This window comes from Micromys minutus (genome assembly GCF_963924665.1).
Source record: "Micromys minutus genome assembly, chromosome: 30".
NCBI lineage: Eukaryota > Metazoa > Chordata > Mammalia > Rodentia > Muridae > Micromys > Micromys minutus.
Window position 1 is genome coordinate 3,137,622 of NC_137965.1, and position 18,703 is coordinate 3,156,324.

The 18,703-nt window shown below is 41.9% G+C and overlaps 1 protein-coding gene and 1 long non-coding RNA gene across 2 annotated transcripts; both read left to right on the forward strand.

Moving 5' to 3' along the window:
- Window positions 1-4,554: 4,554 nt before the first annotated feature.
- LOC308439753 lies at window positions 4,555-12,338 on the forward strand. Its single transcript, XR_013975627.1, has 3 exons — window positions 4,555-4,822; window positions 11,869-11,995; window positions 12,177-12,338. It is a non-coding gene; the product is annotated as an uncharacterized lncRNA (long non-coding RNA).
- Window positions 12,339-13,354: 1,016 nt separating this feature from the next.
- On the forward strand, window positions 13,355-17,948 carry LOC308439791 (uncharacterized protein; the record flags this gene model as incomplete). The annotated part of the gene is made up of 3 exons (XM_080941727.1): window positions 13,355-13,423; window positions 14,260-15,322; window positions 17,830-17,948. 3 exons carry the CDS (start codon window positions 13,355-13,357, stop codon window positions 17,946-17,948), a joined length of 1,251 nt encoding a protein of 416 aa, XP_080797853.1.
- Window positions 17,949-18,703: the final 755 nt, after the last annotated feature.

An 18,703-nucleotide genomic window follows, 5' to 3' on the forward strand; every position in this document is an offset into this window, starting at 1 on the left:
AGGATCCAGAAATTAGCAGCCTTGAAGGTGGGGAGCTGTGCTTCTCGAGGGTCCATCTGGTGACTCCAGGAGCTGAAGGTCACCTTACACAGCTGGATGGGATGTTTTTGCACCCAATGTTTACAGATGATGGGAAGTTATCAATAAAGACTCTGTTGTTAAAAGTGGGGGAATCACTTAAACAATTACCATGATATCTCCCTTCTATTCTTGAAACAGCACAATTTTTTTTGTTTCTTCCTTCTAGGGAGATCAGTATCTATGGATACATGATTACATTCCCTCTCTCTTTATATAGCTTGAATTAATAGCCTTTCTTATGTATTTAGCTTAGATTAAATTGCCTTCTATATGTCTGTATAAGCCTGTCCTCAGCTTTATTCTTCCATCCTTCAGACAATCCAGGTTTCCTTTCTTCCTCTCTTATTCCTGGTCTCCAGCCTGCCTTCTCAGCAGGAGCTCTCAGCAGCAGCCCCTTAAGCTCTCTGCAATACTTGCAATACTGCAGAACAGGACAGCATCTGGTTAATCCTCAACCTGCCACTCATGTTCCTGGTCTCAGATTAAACCAAGAATCCCAGAAGTAGGCATGTCAGTTTAACACATTTTTAGTCCTAGTGCCAAACCAACATGCCCTGGACAAAAACTGAGCAGCTCTGCTAAGAAACCAATTCTCACCACCTCCTAATCTTATCTCACAGCCTGTGTTTCCATTTGGAAATTCTGAAGGAAGCCGGGGGGGGGGGGGGGGGGGGATAGAAATTGGAAGGGAATCAGTCAAAATAGCATATTTGCAGATGATATGATAGTATATTTAGGTTATCCCCAATTTTCCACCAGAGAATTTCTACAGCTGATAAACTACTTAAGCGAAAGGGCTGGATATAACATAAACTCAGAAACCAGTAGCCTTCCTCTACTCAGAAAATAAACAGGCTTAGAAAGAAATTAGGGAATTGACACCCTTCACAATAGTCACAAAGTGTATAAAATACCCAAGCAAATCAAGAATCTGAATGACAAAAATTTAAGACTCTGAAGAAACAAATTGAAAAAGCTCTCGGAAGATGGAAAGATCTCCCCTGGTCATAGATTGGAAGGATTAATATAGTAAAAATGACCATCTTGCCAAAAGCAATCTATACATTCAATGCAATCAGCATCAAAACTTCAATTCAATTCTTCAAAGAGTTAAAAAGAGCATTCATTTAGAATAAAGAAGAACCCAGGATAGCAAAAACTATTCTCAATAATAAAAGACCTCAAGCTTTTTTACATATCAATTGTGATAAAAACTACATATTATTGTTACTAAGGCAGACAGATAGATCAATGGAATAGAACTGAAGACCCAGAAATGAACACATACACCAATTGTCATTGATCTTTGACAAAGGAGCTAAAACCATTCAATGGTGAAGGGACAGCATCCTTAACAAATGGTTCTGATTAAACTGGCAATCAGCATACAGAAGAATGTAAATAGATCCATTTTTTTTTCTCCTTGTACAAAGCTCAAGTCCAAATGGATCCAAGACCTTCAGATAAAACCAGGTACACTGAAACTATTAGAAGTGAAAGTGGGGAAGAACTTAGAATAAACAGGCACAGGTGAAATTTTTCTGAACAGAACACTAATGGCTTATGCTTTAAGATCAACAATTGACATATGAGACCTCATAAAATTGCAAAGCTTCTGTAATGCAAAGGACAATGTCAAGGACAAAATGCCCCCCAAAAGATTGGGAAAAGATCTTTACCAGGCCTATATCTTATAGAGGGCTACTATCTAAGGTATACAAATAACTTAAGAAGTTAGACTCAAGAGAATCAAATAATCCTATTAATAATAAAGTACAGGGCTAAACAAAGAATTCTCAACTGAGGAATACTGAATAGCTGTGAAGCACCTAAAGAAATGTTCAACATCCTGCATCAGGGAAATACAAATCAAAACATGTCTGAGATTCCACCTCAAACCAGTCATAATTGCCAAGATCAAAAATTCAGGTGACAGCAGATGCTGGCGAGGATATGGAGAAAGAGGAACACTACTTCAATGTAAGTGGAGTTGTAAGCTGGTACAACCACTCTAGAAATCAGTCTGGAGGTTCCTCAGAAAACTGGACATGGTACTGCCTGAAAACCCAGCTATTTCTCTCTTGGTATATATCCCAAAGATGCTCCTACAGATAACAAGGACACATGTTCCACCATGTTCATAGCAGCCTTATTTATTATAGCCATTACCTCGTAGAACCCAGATGTCCTTCAACAGAGGAATGAATACAGAAAGTGTGGTACATTTACACAATGGAGTGCTACTCAGGTATTAGAAACAATGACTTCATGAAATTCCTAGGCAAGTAGATGGAACTAGAGACTATCGTCCTGAGTGAGGTAACCCAGTCACAAAAGAACACACGTGGTATGTACTCACTTATAAGTGGATAGTAGCCCCCCAAAGCTCTGAATATCAAAAAACAATTCACAGACACTATGAAGCTCAAGAAGAAGGTAGGCCAAAATGGGAATGCCACTGTTCTTAAAAGATAGAACAAAACTCTCACAAGAGGAAATGCAAGATCAAATAGAGGAACTGGCATTGAAGAAAAGATCACTCAGAGGCAGCCTCACCCAGGGATCTACCACATATGCAGCCACCAAATCCACTATAGCTGATGCCAAGAAGTAATTAATAGTAGTAACCAGATACTGATGACCCCTCAGGGACTATGCCAGGGTCATATAACAAGATCATTTTTTATTGGCATTAAAACCTACTTTAGTTCTTCCTGTAAATGGCCAGAGGTGACCTGTAAAGATGGTTCACGACTCCACTGACCCAGAGAACCCCACAAAATCATACAAATCCAGAGGTTCGAACCTTCCTGTTAAGAACACCCGGGAAACTGCCCAGGCCATCAAGGGTAAGCATATTCCTAAAGACACCAAGTATCTGAAGGATGTCACTTTAAAGAAGCAATGTGTGTCATTCCGGCGTTTTAATGGTGGTGTTGGTAGGTGTGCCCAGGCCAAACGGTGGAGATGGACACGGGGCAGTGGCCAAAAAAGAGCGGTGACTTTTTCCTGCATGTGCTTAAGAATGCAGAGAGTAATGCTGAACGTAAGGGTTTAGATGTAGATTCTCTAGTCATTGGACACATCCAGATAAACAAAACATCTAAGATGCGCCGGAGAACCTTCAGAGCTCTTGGCCAAATTAACCCATACATGAGCTCCCCCTGCCACATTGAGATGATCCTCACTGAGAAGGAACAGATTGTTCCAAAGCCAGAAGAAGAGGTTGCACAGAAGAAAAAGATATCCCCGAGGAAACTGAAGAAGCAAAAGCTCATGGCATGGGAATAAATTCAGCATAAAATAAATGCAGTTAAAATTAAAAAAAAAAAAAAAAACAAAGAAAAAAAAAAACAAACTAGAGTTCTGGTATGTACTGGAGACCAGCTGAGACACAGAACAACATGAACTGAACCACTAATTAGGTAGCCAGTGTTGGAGTACTGGACACGGCCTGAGAAATATTCTACTTCCTACATACACAGATTCATCCTGTCACATCTGGCCATCTGACAACCTTGACTAATACAGCTCTGTATATGAGTGTGTGTTCACCTTCGAACAGAGGAAGATATGCTGGCTAAAGATGGTGCTCAGCACAGTTTGTCATCTGTTTCCTGTTGTTTCCCAGGGTTCTCATTCCTACCAGGTGAAAACTACCTGCAGTTTACCTAAACCCAGCATGAAGGATTCAACCCAAATCAAATTAGAGTATCTGCGGGTTTATTAAGGTCAGCTCTTTAGTAGATTCACTGATCCCAAGGAAACAAATGGTTCATTAGTCCCAAGGAGGTCAGAGAAATCACTATGGGGAAAAAAGAATGCAGAAGGGTGATGTGGGGAGAAAGAGAGGGCTAGCAACATTGGGGTTAGGACAGTAGAGGGGGAAGGAGAAGGGAAGGAGGGAGAGGTAGGAGGAAGTGAAGAGGGAAGGAGAGGGAGAGAGACAAACAGCACAAAAGGTCTGGATAGTATGGAAGAGCTTCTGGGGTGACAGGTGAGGGTGGGAGAGCCCAGTCTCTGGGTGGAAAGTAGGTGGGGACTGAGAAACACTGGGAGAACCTGGAGGATTTGGTCAGTTAACTTTGCACAACAACAGCTTGTCCCAGGTCTGAATTCCAACAGACACAAAACACACAGCTTGATTTCCAAATCTCTCTCTAATTGCTAATATCTTAGACACCCTTCCACTTGTGGGACAGACTAATAACTCCGGTGCAAGTTGAGTAACCATGCAAGCTACCTACCTGATGCCAGGAGGAAGGAGGGAAAGAGCTTCCTAAGCACTAAGGGGAGCTTAGGGTGAAGTCAGGATCTGGTGAGCACAGCTTCACTGCCCACAAAGGGGAGGAGCCGGCGGCTGAGCAGTGATCCTCCCTGGGGCTGGGTGAGGAGACAGGTGGGTATTGTACTGCAGGACAATGCTCAAGTGAGGCTGAAATGCAAATCTGTGTCCCTTCAGGACACTTTAAGCCTAAGGCAGGTGCTCATGTCATTCAAGACACACTGGCCAATCAAAGCCTCCTGGATCACCTGCCACTCAGAAAAGAAGGCGGGTTTTTCCGGATTCATTGCGGCAACTTCCGCTTTGTAGCTGAGCGGGCTTGAAGGGTCCAGCGTTATGTTTCCTTGTCCTGCCGTTGGATGCTGCTGCTTTGAACGGTCCGGAGAGACGTGCTCTCTGTCCTGCCCCTGGATGCTGTGAGGTGCGCCGTCAGGCAAGCTCGGAAGTTACGACATGGTAAGCACAGGGTCACTGCCCACGACCAGGAGGAGGGGCTTGAGCAGCTTGAGCTGATGTGGTTGGATTTTCCCGCGGTTGGCTGGGAACCGGCGGCCACCTGTTAGGTCCTTTGTGGTCGTGGTCACTCACTGGACACAGTGGCATCTTCTGAATAACTTCACTGTGGGGGCTGCATCGGACGAGGGCATTTGGATCAGTGGCTTGTGTCTAATAACGTGCTGGGTGACAGTGCCCGCGCTGGCAGTGTGAGGATCGGTCGTAGGTCTGAGGGATTGAAAGCAAATAGGTACACGGGTCATTCGTTCAAGAAAACGCCCATGCGCTTTACTGAGTGTTCTTAAGTACTGATCGAGAAACCGAGGAAAAGTACCACGTGCGTCCCGGAGGTCACTGCTCAGGTGGAAAGCTCAGAATCAGGAAAGAAGAATCAACAATTGAGTTTGGAAAGTCCCCAGCCCCAAGACTAGGGGCCGGGAGCAGCTTCCAAGGGCTTAAACAGGTTCTTGCCACAGCAGGTGAAAAGTCTCTGAGGCCTGAAAAGGCGGCGCAAGGTTATAGGGTCCAATACCTGGGCGTGATACCAAACTCTGAGTGATGTGTACATATTAAAGACAAGATGATGTCCCAGGTTTCGGCACCAGTGTTAGGAAGAGAAGAGAGTGGGGGAGGGGTAGGATGGCCCATGGAAGTGCTTAGAGGCATGGTGACAAGGTGCCGTGGGGGTCTATGTTGGGAATCCCTTCCCTCTGAGGGGCGAACCACAAGAAGGTATAGTAAAGAATGGAGTTCATTCAGGTCATGGGGGATTTTAAGAGGGTAGTAGAGACAGAGAGAATAAGAGTAGAGAAGCAGAAGCCATCCATCCATGAGTACGCGGAGAGGGGGAGGGTGGGAATGGGGAGAGGAGAGAGCAAGAGAGAGAGGAGGGAGCTTACAGCCCCTTTACAGAGTCAGGTCACTGGGGCAGAGCATAACTGTCCATGGCCAGGTAACCGAGAGGTGGGGTTTACAGAATCCCAACACAGAGAGCCCTCGTTCCTACAGATTTTGTTCTTCATACTTAATATTAATATACAATCCTTTTGAAGTTGATTTTGTGGAGGTTTATGTTGGGAGCTATGCCCATCCCTGAGGGGTTATCCAAACTACCTGCTACTTTGTCTAGACTAAGGAAAACAACACCCCCTATTTTGTGTTTTGGATTTGCCTAATCAGGAGATGAGGACTCCCTAGTTCCTGTTTACTCTGATCTGAAAGTTACAGGTAGCACCCCAAAGAGCAGCTGGGGTATTTCCACACTGTTTGTACCATAAATATGGAGCTGGATTCCGAGGGTCAGTAGCATCCTCCTCACAGAAATGAACAAGTAATGTCTTTCTTTATATCCTCAGGCCTTACCCGACTTGAAATGACTCGGAATAGCTATTGATGAGCAGGCACCCTGTGTTGTAAAAGGCATCTCATGTGTTGGGTAGCAATCCAAACTCAAGCTGTGATGTAAGGGAGAAGAGTTGATGATGTAAAGGTTTTACTAAGGCTTAGGAGATAGTGAGGCACAACAAGTAGAACTTAGCTGAGGAAGGACTGCCTGTTGGACACCCCATGGTTAGGTAGTCTGCTAACCAGGCCTGGTACAGATTAGGATATGAGTATACCCGAGTTTGTTTAACCAGCATTATCAAGAAATAGGGCTCCAAACATTAACAAAGGAAACAGTCCTGGTTTACAACCAGCCACCAAGCCCATCCATCCCCATATCAAAGAGCAGGCATCTAAGAAGGTGCCCAATGGGGCATTACAGGATCATAATCAACATTAGGGCCTGGTGTGCCATAAAGATTCCATTTCCTTTTTGGGAAAAGCATAGTTCTGCCACCTGGCTGAGGTGACACCTGGTGAGAACCATTTGAGAAGGTAGAAAACCACTGTTGTGTGCTATACTGGTCTAACCAAGCAAGGCTTACCCTAAGGTCTCCATATATGGAAAATGTTATCACTCATTCTGAAACCCGGGAACATGCTTGGCAGAACCAGTGACAGTCTGGGGCCTAGGCTGTGGGAGCTTACCCTAACGCCCTGAGGTAGACATGAAACAGCTAATATCAGGAAAATGCTAGGGAGAGCTAGTAATGGTCTGGGGTCCTGGCCTGGGGGCAGGGGAGGCAGTGCTTGCAAATCTGAGTACCCATCTCTTCCCACCATAGGGGAATTTACTCATGACCTTGCTTTCCTCTTGATTAAACTGTAACTGTGGGTGGCAAGTAAGAGGTGTCAGCAGGTAACATAGAACAAGGATGTCAAGATTAAACAGTATCTTACTAATGCCATGGACCTGGCCTTCAAGTTCTCCCATCATCCCTCAGTCCCTCTATCTGTCTCATGGTATGGCGGCATACCCCTTGTCTTGGTCAGGGTTTCTATTCCTGCACAGGACATCATGACCAAGAAGCAAGTTGGGGAGGAAAGGGTTTATTCAGGTTACACTGTTCACATCACTGTTCATTGCCAAAGGAAGTCAGGACTGAAACCCAAGCAGTCAGGAAGCAGGAACTGATGCAGAAGCCATGGAGGGATGTTACTTACTGGCTTGCTTCCCCTGGCTTGCTCAGCCTGCTTTCTTATAGAACCCAGGTCTACCAGCCCAGAGATGGCACCACCCACAATGGGATAAGCCCTCTCCCCCTTGATCACTAGTTGAGAAAAAGTCTTACAGCTGGATCTCATGAGACAGAACATCTCTTTGCCACAGGTTGATCGGCTGATGTGGGATAACATAGGGCCGACTATTCCAGAATTGCCATGTTGATTTGTCCAAGTCAAAGCCTGAAAGCCGACCTGAGGGTTATCAGACTGGCCAATACCCTGAAGGTGGGTGATTGAAGCAGTAAGGAGCCAAACCTTTGGCTTAAATCCAGAGGAAATGACTATGACATCAGCTCCAAAGTCAAGCAGACCATTAAAGGCCTTGCCATTTAATTTTAAGGTGACCATGGGCTCGGAGGAGGATATTTTTAAGCCCCAAAAATATCAGCTATGCCTGTGTCTCCAGGGTCTCTAGAATCTTTACGATAGGGATTTTGTAGCTTAGGTTTAGGTAGAAGTTGGGCAGTGGGTCACTGAGGAGAGAGATCTGTAGCACCCTCTAACACTCTAGCCAATGTCATAATTTCGTCTGGGTGTTCTGGGTCAGTGAGAGTGCGGATAACTTGAAATTCTTTTAGGGAGCAGGAAGAACTTCCCAAAATAAATTAAAAAGTGTCTGGGTAGGGGTCCAAATTTACCTGAAGGGTGCAGTCCTCTGGGTTCTTCCCCAATGTAGATTTATACTTGGCAGTACCACCCACCTTCTGGAAATGAGAAAGATGGAAATGTAAGGTCATGGATTCTTCCTCTGTGGTTTCAGTTCAGCACTGTCCCAACCATCCAGGATTGTCAGAATCAGAGCCTCAGTGAGGAAGGGAACTGAGAGAGGGCATTGCATGAACCTGTGAGGATGAAGCCTGCTTTGCATTTGGAGACCACAAGATGTTGACACACCTGACCTCTGAGGCACCTGCCATGAGAGCCACATATAGGTTGTGTGAGAACCTAAACTGAGGGATGTCTGAGATGTTGACGGGATGGGGCCATCTATCTATGCCTTTTGAAACTGAGGCCCCATGTGTCTGAGACAGAGCTACAGGATTTGGTGTTTACCCTCCTGGGTTTCTTGCTTTGGTCCAATCTTCCCTCACTATGTAATCGCCGCTCTCTATTAGGACTGGAAGGGGTATTCTGTAGCATTTGTGTTGGAAAGACTTATCCTGCCTTCTGACTTTACTACATGTGGTGATCTAGAGATTGTCTGAGGGTCAGTAGACTTTGGACATTTGAAGATTGTGGGGACTGCTGCAGGCTATTAGGATCACGGAGTGAAACGAAATGCATTTCATGACAGACTAACATGAGCTTGTAGTGGCCAGGGTCAGAATGTAGTCCAGTCAAAAGGCTCCTACATAGGGTGATGTCTTGAACTCTTTGTCTCTCCATTGTGCAAAGCTTGTGTTGTTAGGATCCAAGAATCACCAAATAAAGACCCCCAGACTCAGAGAGTATGCAAAAGCCAAGAGTGTTTTCCTCTGCAGACTTGTAGCATACAGGGGTCTACCATTCACCAGGATGGAGAAAGACAAGTGAGTTTTGCAAGCTCAATTTAAAGCCAATTAGGGGAATTCCAGGGAGGAGTAAGTGACCCTTATCCTGACTGGTTGGCTCAATTTCCAGGGGCTTGGTTGTCTTTGGGCAATGTTCTGGGGCACGTTGGAGGACTTTCTAGAACCGTTGCTGACTGGCTAATCTTGTCTCAGGCCTGGCAGCAGGGGCTGCTCCTGAGAGCTCCTGATAGGCCACCTGTAAGGGGTATTTTTCCTCAAATTGTTTTGTTTTGGACTTTGCCAGTTCTGGGAAGCAGAAACATAGGCCTAGTGTTCCAAAATGCCAGTTTGCAGCCTGTCATGGCTCCATCCTGGCTCCGGCCAACTCAGTTCTCTAAATAGAAGAAGGTTCTTTAGGAGAAATATTTCTAGATTTCTTATTTGGGATGACATTTGAGTGGCTATGCATTCACACTGTTTCCTCTCTCTCTCTCTCTCTCTCTCTCTCTCTCTCTCTCTCTCTCTGTCTCTCTCTCTCTCTCTGTCTCTCTCTCTCTCTCTCTCTCTGTCTGTCTCTCTCTCTCTCTCTCTCTCTCTCTCTCTCTCTCTCTCTCTCTCTCTCTGTGTGTGTGTGTGTGTGTGTGTATCCTGTGTTGTGGTTGAACCTGATCTGTTGATTCCGTCTTACGTTTCTTGCCTTCAGCATTAAAGACCATTTCTAAGTCATAGAAGATGCAATTGTAGCAGTCGTTACTCAGGGCTAAGCTATTTTGTGAGCCTGGTGTTTTTATAGTTTTCATTTTCTTTGTGTTGTATTTGAAGACAAAGTTTCTCTGTTTAGCCTTGTCTGTCCTGAATGTAGGTGAGTAGAACATGCAGGCCTCAAACTTTTTTATTATTTTATTTTATAAAATATTAGTACAGCTTGTCGCGCGCCCCACGTCCCGCCGGCAGGAATAGGCGTGCAACAACAGGATTCTTCTGCAAACAACCTTTATTGTACAACACTCTGAGCAGGAAATCTTCCTTTCAGCAGGGGACTTCTCCACGTGGGACTTCTCTGAGCAGGAGACTTCTCTGTGTGGGACTTCTCTTCAGCAGGGGTCTTCTCTCCCATGGGAGAGAAATGCACTACTTATATATGCCTAAAAGACTTGTGTTGCTACCTGATTGGTGCATCCTCCAGTAGCTCATTAGTGTGCCCCGAGAGTGGGCTATGACGTATGTGGTTTAAAAGCATCACAAGGGGAAAGGTTTTTGTAGGCTGAATAATAGGCGGGAAGCTGGCGCCATCTATTGGCACCAACGGCTTCCTACAACAGCTCACAAAAATTTGTTACATGATAATATGAGTACATGTTTTTTGTTTCTTTTTTTTTTTTCCCTTTTTCTAAGAAGGACTGAGGTTTCTTCATTTTTCCCTTCCTCATTTTTGAGCTTCATAAGGTCTGTGAGTTGTTTCTTGGGTATTTAGAGCTTTCTGGAGCTAGTATCCAATGATCAGTGACTGGATAACATGTGTGTTCTTTGTGACTGTGTTACCTCACTCAGGACGATATCTAGTTCCATCCATTTGCCTAGGAATTTCTTATCATCATTGTTTGTAATAGATGAGTAGTACTCCATTCTGTAAATGTACCAAAATTCCTGTATCCATTCCTGTTTCCATTCCTGTATCCATTCCTCTGTTGAAGGAAATGTGGTCCTTTCCAGTTTCAGGCTATTATAAATGAGGCTGCTGTGAACATGGTGGCGCATGTGTTTTTATTATATGTTGGAGCATCTTTGGGGTATATGCCCAGAAGTGGAAAAGCTGGGACTTCAGTAAATACTATGTCCAATATTTCTAAGGAACTGCCAAACTGATTTGCAGAGTAGTTGTACCAGTAACACACCCACAATCAGTGGAGGAGTGTTCCTTTTTCTGGCTCTTTCTTTGTTTCTCTGTGTGTGTGTTATTGGCTGATGGGCCTAGAATGTAATGTGAATTGCAGGTTCATCACATTCTTTCTGCCTTTTGTGTTTGTCTTGTTTTTTTTAATCAGTATGTGTATTTTTCCCTTGTGCATGGAGTAACTTTTCTACCTCGGCCCTATAGTCCTCAGAAGACAGCTGCCGAGTTCCTGAACTTCAAGTAACATCATTGTGAAGCCCTCTAGTAAGTCTTTGCAATGGTGCCCAGTTATTTGCAAGGCCAGGAAGAGCTCTTCACTGCTGAGCCATCTGTCTTGTCCTGTGTTGTTTACATAGGATCAACGTTTACATTGCCATGTTTTCATCTGTCATTTGTAACTGTTTAAAGAGGCATCTCCTTTTAGTAAGATCTCTTCAGGGTTACAGTGTAAACTGGGGAAAGTCAGGATTCTGGAAGAAGAAAACAGAACTGGAATGAATGTGTAGTTCTTTGAGGGAACGACAGTAAAACGCTCTGAGTGCTTTCTGTCTTTCTTGTTTGAATGTTTTTTATAGGTGAGGCAGGGTCTAAATATACTGACAATCCTGGATAGACCAGCCTGGCATCCAACTAAGTGATATCCAGCTGCCTCTGCCTCCCGAATGCTGGGGTTAAGGGCATGAGCCAATACATCCAGCTTGCTCATCATTTTTTGTAGTAATGGTTTTTACAGTTTCTCAGGTGTGTGTTCACTACTGTTTGCCTCCCCTCCCCCTTCTCTGTTAATTCGCATTTGCCTTGCAAGGCTATATCCTATTCAAAGATCAAAGAAACAACAGAGAGAATCCTTATTACTCAGTTTCCTTAAAGGGGACCTGTCAATTACATTTGAACCTCTGGGTCAAGTAGTAAGTGCATGAGCCACCAAATTATAAGAATATATTCTCAATGAAGTATACATTTACATGACTGTCTGTATCATGGTTTCTGTCTCCCGTGTGTGATGGATAATTTAGGATACAGTGACCTATGATGATGTGCATGTGAACTTCACTGGAGAAGAATGGGCTTTGCTGAATTCTTCCCAGAAGAGTCTCTATAAAGAGGTCATGTTGGAGACCTACAAGAACCTCACACTTATAGGTAAGACAGTGAATTTTCCTTCCTTTTGTGTTATAAGGCAACAACTATTTTATATTTTTCTGTAATTTCAATTGAGAATGAGGAAAAATGAGGTGAATAAATCAGGTTCACTGAAGATAGTAGAATAAATTTTACCTAATTTTCAATAATATGTCATATATTTTTTGGTATTATATTTTAGGCTACAATTGGGAAGTTCGTAACATTGATGAACATCTTCAAAGTTCTCGAAGACATGGAAGGTGAATTTCATTTTCAAGTTGGTATGAATATGCCTTAGAAGAAATGTTAATATGTACTGGAAGTCTTAAAGAAAAGCAACAGTGGTTTGTTTCTTAAATGTTTTGATGGCTATTAAATTCTCACAAACCCATAAACATCAATTTCAGGAGTCTGATTTGTGTTTGCAAGGCCTTGATTTAAAAAAGAAGAGAAGGAAACAATGTCTTAACAGTTATTACCATCTGAATCATAGCTACATAACTACTCTGTAAACCTACAAAAACTACTTAGACTCCTGCCACTCACATATTACAAAAGAGTATGTGTATGTATTGAATAGGTGATAAGTATATGTTTCTAATCAGCAAATATTCCAAACATTGCTAAGTTGAAGTGAATGTAGTGGTGTATGAGAGTCAAGAGTGAATGTTGTTAGAGAGAAACCTAAATCCCTATTCCACATGTCTATGATGAACAGAAAGTAAAACTGTGTGAATGCAATGTGGAAATCTTTTATTTGTTATTCTTCTTTAATAGGTATACCATGTGTCACAATGGATAAAAGCCATGTGAACCTAGGGATATTGAGAGAAGGCTTTTCTCTCCCAGAACAATTAATCTTCATGTTTAATCTCCATTTAAGAATTTCTCAATGTGATATAAGTTTATAATGAGTTGGTTTGCAATTTCATCGTGAATATATCCATCAACCCACACTGTAGAAAATCCATATGATACTGGGAATGTGGGAATGCTTTTCTGATATTCCTGGTTGGAGTTGCCACTAAACTATGCGAATTTAGAGTATTTCCCTATATCGAAAAATCTATGAATGTATTGAGTATGGTAAATCTGTGAGCTCATTCATTTCTCTTTAAATATGTGACAGATCTTATAGAGAAAAGGGTGGCTATGAATGTGAGCCAAGTACGATTACAGGTTTGCTCAAAGATGCAAAACAATCTGTACTGAAGGGGAAACCATGAAGGGGAAACCATGAATGTAAACGAAGTGATAAAGCTATAAGATGGGATTTTTCTTCACACCTAATTGTTATATCAATTACCATAGATAAAGAGATTCAATGGTGTACCTATTGTGGTGAAGCTTTCACATGTTCGAATTATCTTTGCAGGCATGAAAAAAGTGGTCCTGATGAGAAGCCCTACAAATGTAGTCAATGTGGCAAAACCTTTGCACATCCTCGTAATCTTCAAACACATAAAAGAACACATACTGGTATAAAACCACACAAATGCAATCAATGTGGCAAAGCATTTGCAAGACGCAGTCATCTCCAAATACATAAAATAACACATACTGGAGAGAAACCCTACGATTGTAATCATTGTGGTAAAGCCTTTGCATATCATACTTATCTACAAGTACATAAAAGAACACATACTGGAGAGAAACCCTATGACTGTGATTTATGTGATAAAGCCTTTGCAAATGCTAGTCATCTTAAAATACACAGAAGAACACATACTGGAGAGAAGCCCTATGAATGTAATCAATGTGGTAAAGCCTTTGCATGGCAGACTGAACTTAAAAGACATAAAAGAATTCACACTGGAGAAAGACCTTACAATTGTAATGAATGTGGTAAAGCCTTCAGCTGTAATTCTAGTCTGCGAAAACATAAAGCAACACATACTAGATTGAAGCCTTATGAATGTAAACAATGTGGTAAATCCTTTGCCTCTCATGGTCAACTTCAAAGTCATGCAAAAATTCATACAGAAGAGAAACCCTACAAGTGTAATCAATGTGGTAAAGCCTTTGCACATGATTATAATCTTCAAAAGCCGAAAATACTACCTACTGCAGGGAAACCCTACAAATGTAATAAATGTGATAAAGTCTATTCAGATCACAGTAATCTCCAAACAAATAAAAGCACACATATTGGAGGAAAGCCCTATGAATGTACCCAGTGTGGTAAAGCCTTTGCACACCATACTCATCTACAAATTCATAAAAGAATCCATACTGGAGAAAAACCCTATGTATGTGATCAATGTGGCAAAGCTTTTTCACAGTATGGTCATCTTCAAATACATAAAATAACACATACTGGAGAGAAACCTTACAAATGTAATCAGTGTGGCAAAGCCTTTGGATATCATAGTTATCTACAAGTACATAAAAGAATTCACACTGGAGAGAAGCCCTATGAATGTGACCAATGTGGTAAGGCCTTTGCACACAGTTGTCATCTCCGAGTACATAGAAGAACACATACTGGAGAGAAGCCCTATCAATGTAATCAATGTGGTAAGGCCTTTGCAGGTCAGAATGATCTTAAAAGACATGAAAGAGTTCACACTGGAGAGAAACCCTACAAATGTAGTGAATGTGGTAAAACCTTTGTGTGTAATGCTAGTCTTCGAATGCATAAAGCAACACATTCTGGAGTGAAGCCTTTTGAATGTAAGCAATGTGGTAAATTCTTTGCCTCTCATGGTCAACTTCAAAATCATGCAAGAAAGCATAATAGAGAGAAACGTTACAAATGCAATGAATGTGGTAAAGCTTATTCTCGATCAACTGAACTCCAAGTCCATAAAAGAACACATACTGGAGAGAAACCTTACAAATGCAATCAATGTGGTAAGGCCTTTGCAGGTCAGAATACTCTTAAAAGACATGAAAAAATTCACACTGGAAAAAAACCTTACAAATGCAGTCAGTGTGGTAAAGACTTTACACATGATTATAATCTTCAAATGCCCAAAACAATACCTACTGCAGAAAAACCCTACAAATGTAATGATTGTAGTGAAGCCTCTTCAGGACAAAGTAATCTTCAAATACATGAAAGCAAACATACTGGAGAAAAGCCCTATGAATGTAACCAATGTGGCAAAATGTTTGCACACCGCAGTCATCTCCAAATTCATAAAAGAACCCATACTGGAGAAAAACCCTATGAATGTGCTCAGTGTGGTAAAGCCTTTGCAAACAACTGTTATCTCCGAAGGCATGAAAAAACACATACTGGAGAAAAACCTTATGAATGTCTTCAATGTGGCAAAGCCTTTTCTCGACAAAGTCATCTCCAAATGCATAAAATAACACATACTGGAGAGAGACCTTATGAATGTGATCAATGTGGCAAAGCCTTTGCATATCATAGTTATCTACAAGTACATAAAAGAACACATACTGGAGAGAAACCCTATGAATGTGACCAATGTGGTAAAGCATTTACAAATGGAAGCCATCTTCAGGTACATAGAAGAACACATACTGGAGAAAAACCCTATGCATGTAATCAATGTAGTAAACCATTTTCATGTCCGAGTGGTCTTAGAAGACATGAAAGAATTCACACTGGAGAGAAACCTTACAAATGTAATGAATGTGATAAAGCCTTTGTATCTAGTGCTAAGCTCGGAATGCATAAAGCAATACATTCTGGAGTAAAGCCATATGAATGTAATCAATGTAGTAAAACCTTTGCATCTCATGGTCAACTTCAAAATCATGAAAGAATTCATACTAGAGACAAACCTTATAAATGTAATCAGTGTGATAAAGCTTATTGTCAATCCAGTCACCTCCAGGTACATAAAAGAACACATGCTGGAGAGAAACACCATGAATGTAACAATTCTGATAAAGGTTTTACAGATCACACTGATCTTCAAAGTGTGGTGGTTTGAATATGCTTGGCCCATGTCAACTGGCACTAGGAGTTGTGGCCTTTTTGAGGAAGTGTGTCACTGTAGGGATTGGCTTTGAGATCCTATGCTTAAGCTCTATCCACTCCTGAAGATTCTTCTGGCTATGTTCTGATCAGGATATAGATCTCTCAGCTCCTGTTCCACCATGACTGATTGACACTGCCATTCTTTCCACCTTGATGATAATAGACTGAACATCTGGAATTGTACACTATGTCCAATTAAATGTTGTCCTTTATAAGAGTTGTCTTGGTCATGGTATCTTTTCACAACAATAAAACCCAAACTAAGACAGGATGCATAAAACATATCACACTGCAGAGAAAGTGCTCAATGTGTTTACTATGGTGAAGTCTTTGCACATTTCTATACTCATTATATAACAAAAACTATTTTTTATGTTTCCATTTCCTGAGCACCTGTAAATGGAAGCAGTGTACAGCTTTTGCCCTTCCCAGTTATCTCTGAATGCAGAAAAGAGCAGGTAGTGGAAAAAACCCATATCTGTTCAGTGTGATAAAATCTTAGTGTTTTGAAGTCTGCTTAGAGGTACAACATCTCGAGCACCTGGTCAAAATCAAAGTTTACAGTTTATTGTAATCAAGCTGTTTGTGTTCGAAGGTCAGGGGTTACAGTTAGGGACATTGGGGATACACTTTGTATAAGAAATTTAAAGGTTAGAGATAGAGGGTCAGGTGGATAGGGTTAAACGGAAAAGGGTTAGAGGTGTAGGGATAGATGGTTAGGGAATGGGCGGGAGTTAGGGTTAGAGGGGTAGAAGGGTAAGGTTATAAGGGGTAGGGCTGAGGATAGGGATAGGGTTGAGTTTTTAGGGGTCAGGGTTACGTTTTAGGGGTTAGGATATTAGAAGTTTAGGGGTCAGGTTTAAAGTCAGCCTGAAGATCTCTGACACTCTGGATGCCAGCAACTTTCTTTACATATTTCTAACAAAAAGTTATCAGAAAATTAGAATCAAATCAGAGCAAATATATTACAAAATTCTCTCCTAAAAGTGGTGCAGACAAAACTAGCCATAAAAACAAGAACCACATAGTACATGGAAATTAGCTGCAAACGATTAGATTGAAAATAGGATGTTATATCAGGAGTAAGGTAAATCTTAATTCTTTGTGTGTGATTAAAGATGTATTTAATGTACGTGAGTATACTGTTGGTGTCCTCAGACACACCCAATGAGGACACCAGTTCCCTTAACATGGTTTTGAACCACAATGAGGTTGCTCTGAATTGAAATATGAACCTCTGGAAGAACAGTAGGTGTTCTTCACTGCTGAGCCATCTCTCCAGCCTCAAGCTCTATTCTAATAATCTGTGTCATGATATAAAAGCATAAATTTCAGGTAATATGTATAAATCATCAAAATAGAAATGTGTATCAATGTCTCTGCAATCTTAACTATAGAAAGGTTCTTCACTTCAAGAGACTGGTCAATTTGTTTAAATAAGACTTTTCCTAAAAGTAGGAGGGCAATGAATCAGGATACAAATTACCTCACAGACTGATCCACAAAAAAAGGGGGTGGGACTAGAAGGAGCCGTTTACTTTCTGTGTTCCAAGCAAGCTTTTCAGTTACAATGTATCATCTACCCTATGCTCTTTTTTAAGTAGCAATAGCCCTACATTGGTGAATCCTCAATATTCAAGCTAGATTTATAAGTAAAAATCATGTGCTGTGAGGTGATTGGGTTTTCCAAGCTAATTGCATGGTGGTTTCTGATCTCAGGTTAAGTGGAACAGTTTCTAAAAGTCAATATATAGAATAAAATAGCCTACACCTTACGTTAAAACTTACCTCTGAAATAGATAAGGGGTGTCATTGTGTTATGTACCTTGACTGTTGGGTGTTGGGAATAGAAACGGGGACCCAGTCTCTGCTTCTGTTCCCTTTTCTTCTAACAAAGCTATCATGTGTGAGTACATCTCCACCCATGTTGGCCAGGCCGGTGTCCAGATTAACAATGCCTGCTGGAGCTCTAATGCCTTCTACATGACGTCCATCCTGAAGGCAGATACCCAGTGACAACGGCACTGAGGGAAATTACTCCTTCAACGTCTTCAGTGAGACAGGAGCTGGCAAGCATGTGCTCTGGGCAGTGTTTATAGACCTGGAACCCACAGTTACTGATGTGTTCACTGGCCCCTCCTTCCAGCTCTTCCACGTTGAACAGCTCATCTCAAGCTAGGAAAATGGTACCAATAGCTATGGCTGTGGTCACATCACCATTGGCAAAGAGATCACTGACTGTGTCTTCCATAGAATTCTCAGCTGGCTGACCAGGGCAGGGGTCCCAGGCCTTCTTTCATAGTGCTGGTGGGGAAACTTTCAGGGTTTACCTCACTGTTGATGGAGTGGTTCTCTCTAAATAAGAGAAAGAAGTCAAGCTGGTGTTTGCCTTTTACCCTGTACTCCCAGGTTTTTACTACTGTTGTTGACCCTACAATTCCATCCTCACCACCCACTCCAACCTGTAGCATTCTCAATATTTTTTTAATGGTAGATAGTCGGACCATTTATGATACCTGTTATAGAAATGTCAACATTGAGTGCCCAACATATACTAACCATAAAAGTTTTATTAGCCAGAGTGTTTGTTCCATCACCACTTGCCTCAGATTTGTTTAGACCCTTAATGTTTCTGACAGAATGCCAGTTCAACCTGGTTCTCTACCCTCCATTTTCCTCTTATTGGCCATTTTTGCTTCTCATGTCTCCTGAGAAAGCCTTCCATGAACAGCATTTTATCACAGTGATACCTGCATTGAGCCAGCCAACTA